The 13,350-nt window shown below is 40.3% G+C and overlaps 1 protein-coding gene across 7 annotated transcripts in view; it reads left to right on the top strand.

Moving 5' to 3' along the window:
• Nucleotides 1-13,350, top strand: part of SLIT2 (slit guidance ligand 2) — a 191,386-nt gene that overhangs the window by 21,276 nt on the left and 156,760 nt on the right. For all 7 annotated transcript variants that reach the window (XM_087724913.1, XM_087724910.1, XM_087724911.1 and 4 more), the window contains exon 4: nt 4,579-4,650. In XM_087724913.1, coding sequence (XP_087581039.1) covers nt 4,579-4,650 — 72 coding nt within the window. The remainder of the gene's footprint in view (nt 1-4,578; nt 4,651-13,350) is intronic.

The following is a 13,350-nucleotide window of genomic DNA, read 5'->3' as shown; positions in this document are numbered from 1 at the left end:
CCATTAAGTGGTACATTGAATGTCAATATATGATACTTTTTATTCTGACAAGGATGATATAAACCATTTTAAAGAATTCTTGCTACTAGTGCGATTTTTGTGGAGATGGCTTTATACATTACTTCAAGCATAAAATTAAGATGAATTAAATCCACTTTGCTAGAAAAGATCAGGAACGTCATCAAATTTGGTCAGTATGAGAATTGGCACAGTGAGGTTATCTAACTATATGGATGAAATTAGACAATTGGTAGAAATAAGGAAATTGGTTCAAAGCCGCCTTTCGCAGCCAGATGTTTTGATTCTTAAAATTACCAGTTGATTTCCCTATTTGGGGAATTCCTGCTCAACCACATCTGGTGGATGTCATATCAGGGAAGGATTGTGCATCTTATTTTTATATATTGAAAGAGATCTATACATTTAGTTCCAGTCTGTAATTTTTTCACTTACCATTTGTTCAAGAGTTTGCATGGCTATTTGCCAGTATCTCATTTTCCACAATGGATAATGCTTTGGGGGGAAAAAAATTAGGCGATGTTTACTAAGTTGCTAGGGAAGTGGTGGCTAAGTGGCTAAGACGCTGAGCTTGTCGATCAGAAAGGTCGGCAGTTCAGTGGTTCGAATCCCCAGCACCGCGTAATGGAGTGAGCTCCCGTGACTTGTCCCAGCTTCTGCCAACCTAGCGGTTCGAAAGCCCGTAAAAAATGCAAGTAGAAAAATAGGGACCACCTTTGGTGGGAAGGGAACAGCGTTCCGTGCGCCTTTGGTGTTGAGTCACGCCGGTCACATGACCATGGAGATGTCTTTGGACAGCGCTGGCTCTTGAAACGGAGATGAGCACCGCCCCCTAGAGTCAGGAACGACTAGCACATATGCGTGAGGGGAACCTTTACCTTTACTACTAAGTTGCTGTGTTTTCTGTGATTAATTGCACTGTGATTATTTGCACTGTAACTATGCTGGGTTGGATTCTGACATGTTTCTGCAGAAGGTACAGCAGAGCCTTTAGGTAGAAAGAGGGGCTCTTGCGGTGTCCCTCCAGGAGAACTCTTAACCATCCTGAACAACTTTACAAAGAGAATTTGCTGAAGAAAAAAGAAGAAGTTGAAGAAACTGAAGTGCCAGGGAAAATAGGGGATTCAGGCAGTTCAATGGTGTATAAAGATTCATTGCAAGCTTAAGCTCTCTACAAGAATCTGGCCAACTAACAGTCAAGGGAAATGAGTGGGAGATAAGAAAGGCGTTCAAAGTGGGTTGGACTTTGATCTCTTGCCAGGGGAATGCAGGGACTCATGACTGAGGACGCATTTGACACTTCCTTCAGGCTCAGCCTGGTCATCTCCTACAATAGATGGATGGATGGATGGATGTCAAGTGCCAGGGAAAATAGGGGATTCAGGCAGTTCAATGGTGTATAAAGATTTACTGCAAGCTTAAGCTCTCTACAAGAATCTGGCCAACTAACAGTCAAGGGAAATGAGCGGGAGAGAAGAAAGGCACTCAGGGTAGAGGCGAAGGGATTCGTGACTTATGAAACATTTGACCCCTTCCTTGGGGTCAAGGAAGCCTGGTGATCTCCTGAATATACTCAGCTGAAGGGATAATGAATCAAGTCGTTTAGAACCAATTTTGTAGTCTGAGTGCAGAGAAGATCATGGTTACTGAATATGATGTAGGTTTGGCTCTATTCATCTTTATAATATCTTGTGTTTGATTTTTTTTTATAGAAGAAAGGAACCAGTGGCAGTGGCTATTTTTTCTGTGAACTATGTAACAAAGAATATTATTTGCAAATTTTCAAACTTTTTGAATAACCTGAATTGATACCAACAAGTAATCACGGGGTTTTCTGCCAGTTTACACCCTTACTCTAAAGTTTATTGATAAAGGGACGTTGTTTGATGGTCAAAATGCTTTGTGATCCATAATTGATGCAATATATCATCTTGCAGAAAGGCTGGCCTATTTATGTCCTAACCTGATGATTAATAGCAGATCTCCTCCATCACATCCTCAGACTGAGATTGGCGTTTATCCTTGATTCATGCATGCCATCCTCTTGCTTGGAAGAACACAGTTTAATCAGAATTGGTATCTTAGGGAATATCAAATGGCTACTTCAGGAAATTAGCCTCCAAAGATTAATTTCCTGGGTAGCTGGACCCCGAGGGGAATCAAAGGCTGGGGATCCCTGGGCAAGATTACATTTCGTTATGACGGATTCCTTATGGCAAATTTCAAAGCCAAAATTAGTGGTTTGGGGCGGGTGACTGTAGTTTGCACTAGTGGGGAAATTCAAATGTTTTTACTAGCGGTTCTGTGGGTGTGACTTGATGGGCGTGGCAGGGGAAGGATATTGCAAAATCCCCATTCCCTCCCCACTCCAGGGGAAGGATACTGTCAGCCTTCATTCAATAATCAGGAAAGAAAACCACTGGACTCCATTTGTTTGAAATCAAGTGTACTTTTACTAATTATAAATGAATAGATGCGAAGCTAAGATAAATCTGGTTAATTAGGCGCAAAAGCAAATAATATATTGTATAATCCATTGCCCTCCCCTTGGCATCCCGTGCACAGTCCAATCATAATTCTCCCAAATGTCAGGTGTGAGATAACTTCGAAAGGCATCACCAGGACGGAATGCTGGACCGTTGGCCTTGGCGGGAAACACTCCCCCTCCACATGTAACGCAGTAAGGTGGTCAGTTCAGTGTCTCGAAACTTCCTCCAGCACAGCAATGAGTCCCCTCCCAAATACCATGCCCCCCCCTCCCCGTTTCAATGGCAGCCGAAGCAGCAGCAAAGCGGAGGCTGACAGATACTGCAAAACCCCCATTCTCTCCCCACTCTGGTGGTATTTGCTGGTTCAAAGTTTCCGCTACGGGTTCGCCAGAACCGGCTGAATTTCACCCCTGGTTTGCACATCTCCTTCCCTTACATAAATAGGTGGTTATTGTACAGGTTGTGGGCCCGAAATAGTTTCTTCCTTTGACGGTACTCCTTGACTTACAACAGTTCATTTAGGGACCGTTCAAAGCTACAACGGCACTGAAAAAAGTAACTTAGGACCATTTTTCACACAACTGTGACAGCGTCCCCCGGTCACGTGGTCAAAATTGAGGCACTTGGCAACTGACTCATACTTATGACGGTCACAGTGTCCCAGAGTGTGTGTGTGTCACGTGATCCCCCTTTTGGGACCTTCAGACAAGCAAAGTCCATGGGGAAGTCAGATTCGCTTAACAACCGTGCGAGTAATCTAACGACTGCTACTGTTGCCTTAACTGCTGTGGCAAGGAGAGGTTGGGAAACGGGGCAAAACTCACTTAACAACTGTCTCGCTTGGCCACAGAAATGTTAGCGGCAATTGTGGTCATAAGTCGGGAATGCCTGTACTCTTGAGGTGGTGGCCTCCTCAACCCTCTGCTTCCACTGGGGGGGGGGGGCTCTTGCCTGCCTGCTCCCCATTTCCAGCCTGTCACAATGTGGAGGGTTTTATTTCGCATTTCGCCCCTGGGAATCTCTCAGGGCCTCGCTTTGATGCGCTGCAGCTCCTGTCCCTTCAGCTAGCAGTTCTCTCGGGAGGAACACGGACTGTGAGGCTTCTCCTTAAGGCCGGTCACTTCCTCCTTGTGTAAAAGCCTCCCTGCTTCCTTATTTCGTTTTATTTATTTATTTGACAACAAGTACAAGGAAACGAGCGTGGAAACGCATGAAAAAAACGGCACAGATAAAGGGATATAAATAAGCAAAACCTGGCCATGAACACATAAGAAGAGTCCAACTCAGGCTGCCAGAGATCCCTTCTCCGTATGGAAGAGAACAAAGGAGTTGGATGCATGTATGGGCATGTTGCATTCACACATGTAAATAAAACATGGAATTCGGCTCGTTCTTGAGACTCGCATTTCTTAGAGTGACTCCTGTCATTAAAGCTCCGTTTTCAGGCCACGGGAATGCTAAGATGATCGTTTGCAATACAGTGTCCAGTTTTGGTAGCCACAAAATTAAAAAAAAGGATGTGGAGACTCTAGAAAGAGGGCAGAGAAGAGCAAGGAAGAGGATGAGGGGACTGGAGGCTAAAACATAGGAAGAACGGTTGCAGGAACTGGGTATATGTCTAGTTTAAGGAAAAGAAGGACTAGGGGAGACATGATAGCAGACTTCCAATATCTCAGGGGTTACCACAAAGAAGAAGGAGTCAAGCTATTCTCCAAGGCACCTCAAGGCAGGACAAGAAGCAATGGGTGGAAACTAAGCAAGGAGAGAAGCAACTTAGAACTGAGGAGGAATTTCCTGACAGTTAGAACAATTAATCAGTGGAACAGAAGTTGCCTCCAGAAATTGTGAATGCTCCAATACTGGGAGTCTTTAAGAAGAAGTTGGGTAGCCATTTGTCTGAAGTGGTGTAGGGTTTCCTGCCTCCTGACCAGGGGGTTGGACTAGAAGACCTCCAAGGTCCCTTCCAGCTCCATTATGCTGTTAGTTTTGACATCTCTTAGTAGAGTTCTTTGTTTAAAGAAAGGATTATTTGAGTAGTAACTTCTTTTCTTTTCTTTTCTTTTTGACAAAGGAGGCTAAACAGAAATAATCTTCAGCTTCTCTCTGAGTTGCTCTTTCTCGGGACTCCCAAACTCTACAGACTGTAAGTAGATTTATTTATTTATTGTCAGTTTCGGAAGCATTTGATCTGTTCCTTTACGCTTTTACCTTATGAACTAAATTTTGTTTAATAAAATTTTAAAAAACTGTCCTGTCCCACCCAGAACCTCAGGGTTGCTCTTTTCCCTTCCTGATAATGCGTATGTCTGCTGCGATTATTGTAATACCTGTTTTGAATCTGACTTAGAGAAAATCCGGAGTTTTCTCATTTGGAATGAGAATCTGTCCAAAGTTCTTCTCCTTTTGATATGGAATAGTTTAAAGAAAACATTCTTGATCTTCTGGTTCAAAGAATGCTAATATTCTAATCCGTACCTTTTTCTTGATTTTGGGGATCGTATATTCTATACAGGTAGCCCTCGACTTGTAACAGTTCACTTAGCAACAGTTGAAAATTACAACAATAAAAAAGGGACTTATGCCCATTTTTCACGTTTACGACCACTGCACCTTCTGTGCTCATATATGACGGTCGCAGTGCCCCGATCACCTTTTGCGACCTTCTGACAAGCAAAGTCAAGAGGGAAGGTTTAAGGTTTTAATGGATTTGTATGCCGCCCAATCCCGGAGGACTCCGGGAGGCTCACATAAAAAACAATTTTAAAAAGATATTAAAAGAAGTTAAAATACAAAGACAAAGCGAATTAAAAGGATACAACATGCACTCAATCTTAGTGGGGCTGGAACTCAAGGATCAACAGCCCCAGGCCTGCCGGAACAGCCAGGTCTTAGTAGACTTTCGGAAGGCCGAGAGAGTGGGGAGGGTCCGGATCTCAGGGGGTAGATCCCTCCATAGGGCTGGGGCAGCTACAGAGAAGGCTCTCCCCCGAGGAGCCTCCAGATGACATTGTGTAGTTGACGGCACCTGGAGAAGGCCCACCCTGTGGGATCACTTAACAACCGTCTTACTAACTTAACAACTGCAGTGATTCACTTAACAACTTAGCAAGAAAGGTCGTAAGACGTGGCAAAATTCACTTAACAAATGTCTCACTTAGCAACATAAATAATGGCTTCGTTTTGGCCATAAGTCGGGGACCATGTGTATACAGTATATATATCTCAACAAAATGTTGGAATCATGAGATGCATGAGTTCCATAGAAGGGAGAAGGAAACAGGTTATGATGGATGGATCTTATCTGCTTTTGACATATTTAGGGGTATTTGTGTTGCGTCCTTTCGGGCATCATCAACGTTTTCTCTGGTCAACAGTTGCAGTCTTGTCCGTTGCAAAGCTGGCACCAAAATTTTCCCACCTGTTTCCCAGCAGTCGAACTGATACCTTCTGGCAGTGTATTACTTCATGTTTGAAACTGAGGAATGCACCTGGAGAACATTTTGTGGTTGTGGTTCAGAAGAAGAGACCAAAATCCCACAGATTTTATATGTAAATTACACCTAAAGGGGTCACATAAACACACAGGCATCCCTGGGCCGAAACCTCTTTCCATCCTCACAGTAAATATAATATAAACTTTATTGATACACCTACCAAACTTTCCCTGAACAAGAAAGGTAGTTAAATTTAATAAAAGGTTGTGTTGAAACAGGCATCTATCATCAAAATGGAGGGTATCTGGTATTTAAACATTTCTGACACATTTGTGACACATTTTGACAACATTTGACACATTTTGATTGCATCCATGTATTTTCAAGAAACACTAAAGGAATGTGGTGAATTACTCACTTTAGTGTTATGCAGCTGCATATTGCAATATGGGCAATAATTACTGGTAAAGTCTATGTTTTAATTTTTCTCTACTAAACATAATGTTTCATTGTTTGCTATATTCTTAGAATCTTATAATGATTTTGTTGGCAATATTGAAAATGCATGCTAGGCTTAGCTTCCTCATGAAGCTAACAATTGTGATATGAGAAATCAAATTCAGACATGGCCCTTATTATTAGTCTTATTATTATGTGCTGTGCTGTTGATTGTGTTTTGAGTTTCCTTAAGTCACTTTGCCCAGATTTGCCTATAAAATGGCATTAAAAATTCTGAAATGGATATAGTGAAATTGAAGTAGTAAAGATCATTCCTTAAGCACTGTTTGTTTTTAACATCTGGTATCCCACATTTAGTATTTTAAATCTGTAGGTTTCTACAAAGTGTTCTTATTTTTTATTTCTTCCTGTAATATACATTGTGCTAATGTTATTGTTTTCTTTCTAAATGAATTAAAGCTCTTTAAAAAAAAATACTTTGCTCTAACTGCTTTGGGACTTGGAGGCAAAAATTGACATTTGAGTAGATCTATGATCGATGGATGTAAAAGTCAAAAGAACTTTTGTTTGATGTACACATTCATACATTCTCTTATCTACAGGGTAGACCAAGTTTCTACTTGTACAGAATTCCATAAAAGGATTGATGTAGTTATAAAGCTTAGGAAACTAATGATTTTTATGAAAAAGAGAAAGTTTCATTTATAATATGTAGTTGTAAAATAAGTAGAACTTTAAAGGGAGTATTTAAGTTGTATCATATAATTTTAAATAGCCAAAAACTATTGTAGCTTTAGTGTTCTAGTTTCATAAATTATAGCAGCATCTCCAATGTGAAATTAGTATGTGTAGGAAATTATAAGATAATTATTCCTTAAGCCTCAGGCTTACTGTTAACCAATTTACCAGGATAAACATCTTTAAGCCTTGCATTAACTCAACTTAATAAGTCTAATAATTTATCTGTATTCCTAGAGACATGTTTTTCTCAGACAATTTGAGAATGTTTATGCTTTATATCACATTCAGTTGTTTACATGGCATCAATTGTATTCCATTAATCAGCATTTCTCTGCTACTTTGTGTACAATAAACCTTTGGAAGTTATTAAAGCTTGTCAGGAGTAATTATCTGACATTTACAATTAAGAAATGACTTGCTAGAGAATGGGACTCTTATGCTTGCCGTTTAGTGGAAACACAGAAGTAAGAGAATATGTTATGTAGAGGAATAGTAGAGATAATTAGATGCTGCCCTTTACATGTTCCTTTGCTTTATGCGCCCCTTTTTGCTCTCTTCTCCAGTTTTTCCTTGGCTGACTTAAGATCGAACTATGGGCTCAGGTCAAAATGTTTCCCTGGTACAATGGGAACTTGTCTTGGGCCAGGGCACCAATTTAAATAGCATTATGATTTATCCACCCTATTAACGGAACCCAGTGAAATAGTATCAACTCCACTTATATAATGCTGTAGAGCAGAAACCTAAAACTACAAGCAGTCGGTTATGAACAAAAAGTTGTCCATTCCACGTTTTCATATTTTAGCCTCCCCAAATATTCTCGCCGGAGGGTGCCATTGCATTTCATTTAAAAAACTTCCTAGTTAAGAAGATTTTCTCCAGAAATACTCTTCGTGATACACTAAAATTTACAATGCAATGTGTTGGGAATGTTTAAATGACTATTGTGCAGTGAGGTTGAACTGTGTGTAAATGCTCCCTGCTTTACACGGCGCCTATTTGGAGAGCCTTGAAGTTGTGCATAATGATTTCGGTGCTCTCGCCTCTTGTCCAACAAGTATTTTGCTGGGATCGGCTGCGTTATCTGCGGCCTTTTAATTCACGAAACCGTTATAGCCTCATGACTGCTTATCTGAGGCAGATGAGTTTTGATTGCTTAATTTGACTGGTTAGACCACAGCCCATTAATCACCTTTGGCTGCAGGGAAGAGATTTGGCCAGCAAAAGGCACATTTAAAAGAAAAAAAATCTGTAGATACAGGAACCACAAAATAGATAATCTAGAAGTTTATTTAAGAGTTAACTGGTTTCTTTTCACATGACTTTACTTTTTAATCGCTCTGAAAAATATTGGGAGGAGATGATTTGCAGCTTAATTGGGCTTTGAGCAGAGCTCTGTTGAAGCCTGTCTAAGGCTCTGCCAGTTAAATTTTGGCCCCAGCAATTTATTGCGAGTTGCTGTAAAGCAACACAAGTGTCTACAAAGGGGCAAATAATATTCATCCTGGCCCCTTATGGTCTCTTGCCCCAATGCCTGTCTATGTTGGGTTTAGACCAAGCCTGAAGTGAGGAGGGGTAGATATAATGTTTACCCTTGACGTGGGGTCGTGTGGTTTAAGACCTCTTTCCTTTCCTCAGTGGGTTCATGGATCCATATTTCAATATGCCTAAAAGCCTCAGTTGTATAGTTGTGCTCTGACACTACTACAACACTTTCACACCATGGCAGGAAGATTCAATGCCAACCAGAACACACACGGATATAGATAGAGTCAGACATTGGAATTGGGTCGGTGAAACAAACAACACGTTAAAAAGTTATGGTATTTACGTAGTTACTTTCTAAGCACATCTAAATTATGTTAAATTAGCAAAATATCTTTACAGCCCCCAAGGCATGTCGCAACTTTTGAGCAGCCCTAATGTTTGCAAATGGAAAGTTGAAAAATTTGCCCCAGCCCTGTGCCATGATATGCTTTATTGATCGGTCACCCATAGAAAGTGGTGTTATTCAACAATTGTGTATTTCCCACTGAATGATGGAGCCTGGGAAATTTCTACGAAAGCAGCTAATTTTGTGCCCTGTCCTCAATCGGGCTCAGAAACCATGAAACCAGACTCAGGTACCCTTAACTCTTGCTGCAAATTGGGTTTTTATTCTGGGTATTTTGCATTTTAATACCACTTTATTTTCCCTCTTTGGATCTACAAGTGCAAATTCCTTGCCTATTTATTTGTAATCAGGCTTCTACATGCGATTGTCCTCTGGCACTGATGGGTCCTCAGCACGAAAGTAGGTGGAAAACTCTTGCAAAATTCCTCCCGAGTTAATTTCTGCCAGCTGTGATTAAAGTGCTGGGTACTCGAAGTGTCAGACAGCATCGCTGGCTGATTTATTTTACTCCTGGCCTCTTTGGCCCTCACCACAATAAATCCGGCAACGGCTACGCAGCAATTGTAGGTTACAGTTGCCACGGTTACCGTTGTCCAGTCCTATCGACATTATTACTCATCTAGTGAGTTACCATGATAGCTACCGCTGATTCCTCTTCCTGGGAACGCGAAGGATACTCGAAGTAGGAGAAGCGGTGGAAGTACTTTGAGGACTGTTAACGTGGTTTTTTTTTTCAATGAACGATTCTGCTTTTTGCATGTGAACGCTTGTTTAGATCCTCCCCCATCCTAGATTATCTTACCTTTATGTTAACATGAAATGGACTTGGAGGGAAAAATGAAAATGGCTCAGAACACAAAATCTGTTCTGCAAAACAGCAACAACACCGAAGCACTTCTGTTCGCCTTTGTTTCCTTTTTTCCTACGGTCATACAACTCCCAATAATAATTCCAACAAAATCATTAATTACTTTTAAGCTGCCTTAAGACCAAATGTCATTAAATTTTTAAGAGGTGTAAGAAGAAGAAATTTGTTCATTTGTTCAGTTGAATATTATTTTCACCTTTCAACATTCTCTCTCTTTTCCAATGCACTAATTTGGCAGTGGTCTGTAATTCCCCAAAACTGCTTTTTAAGAAAAGAAAGCCTGCACATTTATTAGCAAAATTTAAATTAGAAGTGTTTTCCTGGGTAATCCACGACCTTCATATGCAAATATATTTTCCCACCTGGTGTGTGAACAAGATGCACAAAATATATCATTTCCTTCTTTTTGATTTTTTTAAAAAGAGCGTTAGATTTGTAATGCAACTAGTTGGTTGTTTTGTAACACAACTACAAACACTTCAGCAGATAAGATTAGTAGGTAGAGCAGTGTGTTATGATTCATCTAACGACAACATTTTTGGTCTAGTTAAGTCAAATGGCAATGGAGGATTTTGATGCTTTTTGTATCTGGACTGTGCAGGCTGGTAATATCAGAATGCTGAATTAGAAGAATATATGATTTAACCATTATCTTCAATGTTGAATGTTTTTCGTAGTATTGTGGTATGAATTTCCAAAGTTCTCTGTCTAGATTTCTTTTTAAATCCTAGGAGTGTTCTTCATTTGAAATGTTATTTCTCTCCACATCCCATTTCCACATGGTTTGATGTCTAAAAATTAACAGTACAGCTTTGCTTGTTTGTGGGTTAAGGTATTCTTTAAAGTGTTTAATCTGTAATATGGTATTATTTTGCGCTAACATCTGCCTGCAGGCTAGGTCGTAACATTTTTGTAAAGCCAGCATAAGGTAACACTTTATAACACTTGAGATGATACAAAAGTTAGAAACCCCATCACAACCACTTATTTTTTGCCCTGTGATATCTTTGGTTTCTTATTATACAACATGTGGCTTTTCTTAGAAGTGGATTTCAGCATAATAATATGCAGTGGTCTGGACTCTACAGCTGTCTTTAATGTTTTAACTTGGCTATGTTGTGTTTTTTATTTTTTATTTTAAAAAGTAGTTTTTTAAACTTTAGGAATATATTTCTATACTCATTAATCCTGTTTAATACTAATAAGCATATATGTTTGGGAGGCATCTTAGTAGCAACAAACATTAAACCTTCTTATACAATTTGCTGGGTTCTCAAATCAACTTGTCATGTGAGATCTTTTTAGATTTTCCCCTGAAATTGACACCCCTTGCTTAAATAGAATGCTATATACACTTATGGACAAAGTAATACTTTGAAATAGTAAATTTTAATGACTATTTTAATTTTGGTTTTATTTACCAACATACGGTAGTAAACAACAAAGTTTTATAAGTAGTCTTTTCAACAGGTGTGTTTGGGAACTATAATTCATGGCAGAATGAGAGACAGAATGACAGAGTTGGAAGGGACCTTGGAGGTCTTCTAGTCCAACCCTCTGCTCAGGCACGAAATCCTATACCATTTCACTCAAGTGGCTGTCCAGTCTCTTCTTAAAAACCTCCAGTGATGGAGCACCCACAACTTTTGAAGGCAAGCCAACTTCTGAAGTCATGGTTGATTGTTCTCAAGAAGAAATTCTTTCTTAGTTCTAGATTGCTACTTTCCTTGATTAGTTTCCATCCATTGTTTCTTGTCTTGTCTTCTGGTAGTTTGGAGAATAAGCTGGCCTCCCTCTTTTTTGGATCAGCCCTTAGTTTCCTGTGGTAAGTAAATAGTGGACTACACAGGATTTGTGACTTTTGGCTATTATTGCTGATTGAAGCAATATCTAGAGAGTGACAGATTCCCAAATCCCAGTCTATGCATTGTGTTTGTTTATGAAGTCCAGGCCTCTTCGCTTGCAATCTTCAGCAAGCTGAAAGGATTGAAGATGAATCTCTCCGAAAGAAACATTCAAACATTTATGTTATTGCACTAGTACAGATATTAAAACAGATCGGAAGGCAATGTAGAATAGAGAACTACAAAGGCTAAACATGTAGGCTTTATACAGAAGGCTGTAAAACTATTTTATATTGTTATGTTTGTCTTGTTTTTTCTTCTGGGTTTGTTTTTCCTTCTTTCTGTTTTTAAAGGTAAAAATGTATAATAAGAATTATTATTTTTTTTAAAAAGTTCATCTCATTAATTTACAACCAAGTTTTCATCAAATATTTTGTACCTCAGGATGTTAACTATGCATTCCAGTGCATTATTTTTTAAAGATAAGACGATAAGATAATTGTTACTGTTATTTGTGCCAGTGTGTGTTAATTTTAATTTGAATTCTTTTCAAAAAAAGTGTCATTGTCAATTTTAATTGGGTTTGGGACATCCTGTTTAATTTCTTCTTAACTTTTGTATTATGTGTTTCTTTTTAATGTTGTACGCCGCCCTGAGTCCTTGGCAGAAGGGCGGCATATAAATTGAATATAAACCTAAACCTAGTGTGAGCAGACTGACACATAATAAAAATGAAATTCCGTTGCCTGCCCATACACAGAGGAAGCAGGAAACTTGAGAGCTCACAAGGTTGATACGATTTCATTTCATCATTTCATCTCTTGATTTAGACCAGGGGTGACAGGCCCGTCAGGTGGATCCATCTTAAATCTGGTCTGCGGTACCTGGAGACAGCCAAGGAATGGCCCACGGTGCTTCTGCCACTGGAAACAGGCTCCCGAGCTCAAATTTTGGCTGCCACGGCATCCTGCAACCTTCTGCCAGCGAAAACGGAGCTTGGGAGGGCCGCATTCAGGAGGCCGTGGCAGCCAAAAATGGAGCTCGGGAGCCCGGTTCCACTGGCAGAAGAGAGCTTGGGCTTCCCCAGGCACCCCAGCACAAGTGATGTTGAGCTGGCCACGCCCACCCTGGCCATCCCCTGCCCCTCCAAAGGGTTTTGGACAGCTCCAACTGCACCATAACTGGGCTAACAATTCTGTCAATGGGGAAAGGACCCACGTATTTAGGTCCAGGTTTCTTCAATTTTTGGGTAGTCTGAAGATACTTAGTGGACAAGAAACCCCTATCCCCAACCTGGCAGCCGATAGCAAGCAAGGCCAAAGACAACCCTGATGCGACCCTCAATGAAATTGAGTTTGACACCCCTGATTTAGCCGATCCTGGGCTAATGGACTTTGGAAGCAACGGGCAAAATCTGTTTGCCACCTGCTGCAGATCTAGAATAACTCTTGTCATTTAACAGAGGCTATTAGAGATTTTAAACAAGGTGGCGCAGTGGTTAAATGCAGCACTGCAGGCTACTTCAGCTGACTGCAGTTCTGCAGTTTGGCTGTTCAAATCTCACCGGCTCAGGGTTGACTCAGCCTTCCATCCTTCCGAGGTG

The sequence above is a fragment of the Thamnophis sirtalis genome, unplaced genomic scaffold (assembly GCF_051295495.1).
Source record: "Thamnophis sirtalis isolate CommonGarterSnake01/CBP01778 unplaced genomic scaffold, rThaSir2_p1.2 scaffold_10, whole genome shotgun sequence".
Classification (NCBI taxonomy): Eukaryota; Metazoa; Chordata; class Lepidosauria; order Squamata; family Natricidae; genus Thamnophis; species Thamnophis sirtalis.
This window is presented reverse-complemented; position numbering and strand designations above follow the sequence as displayed.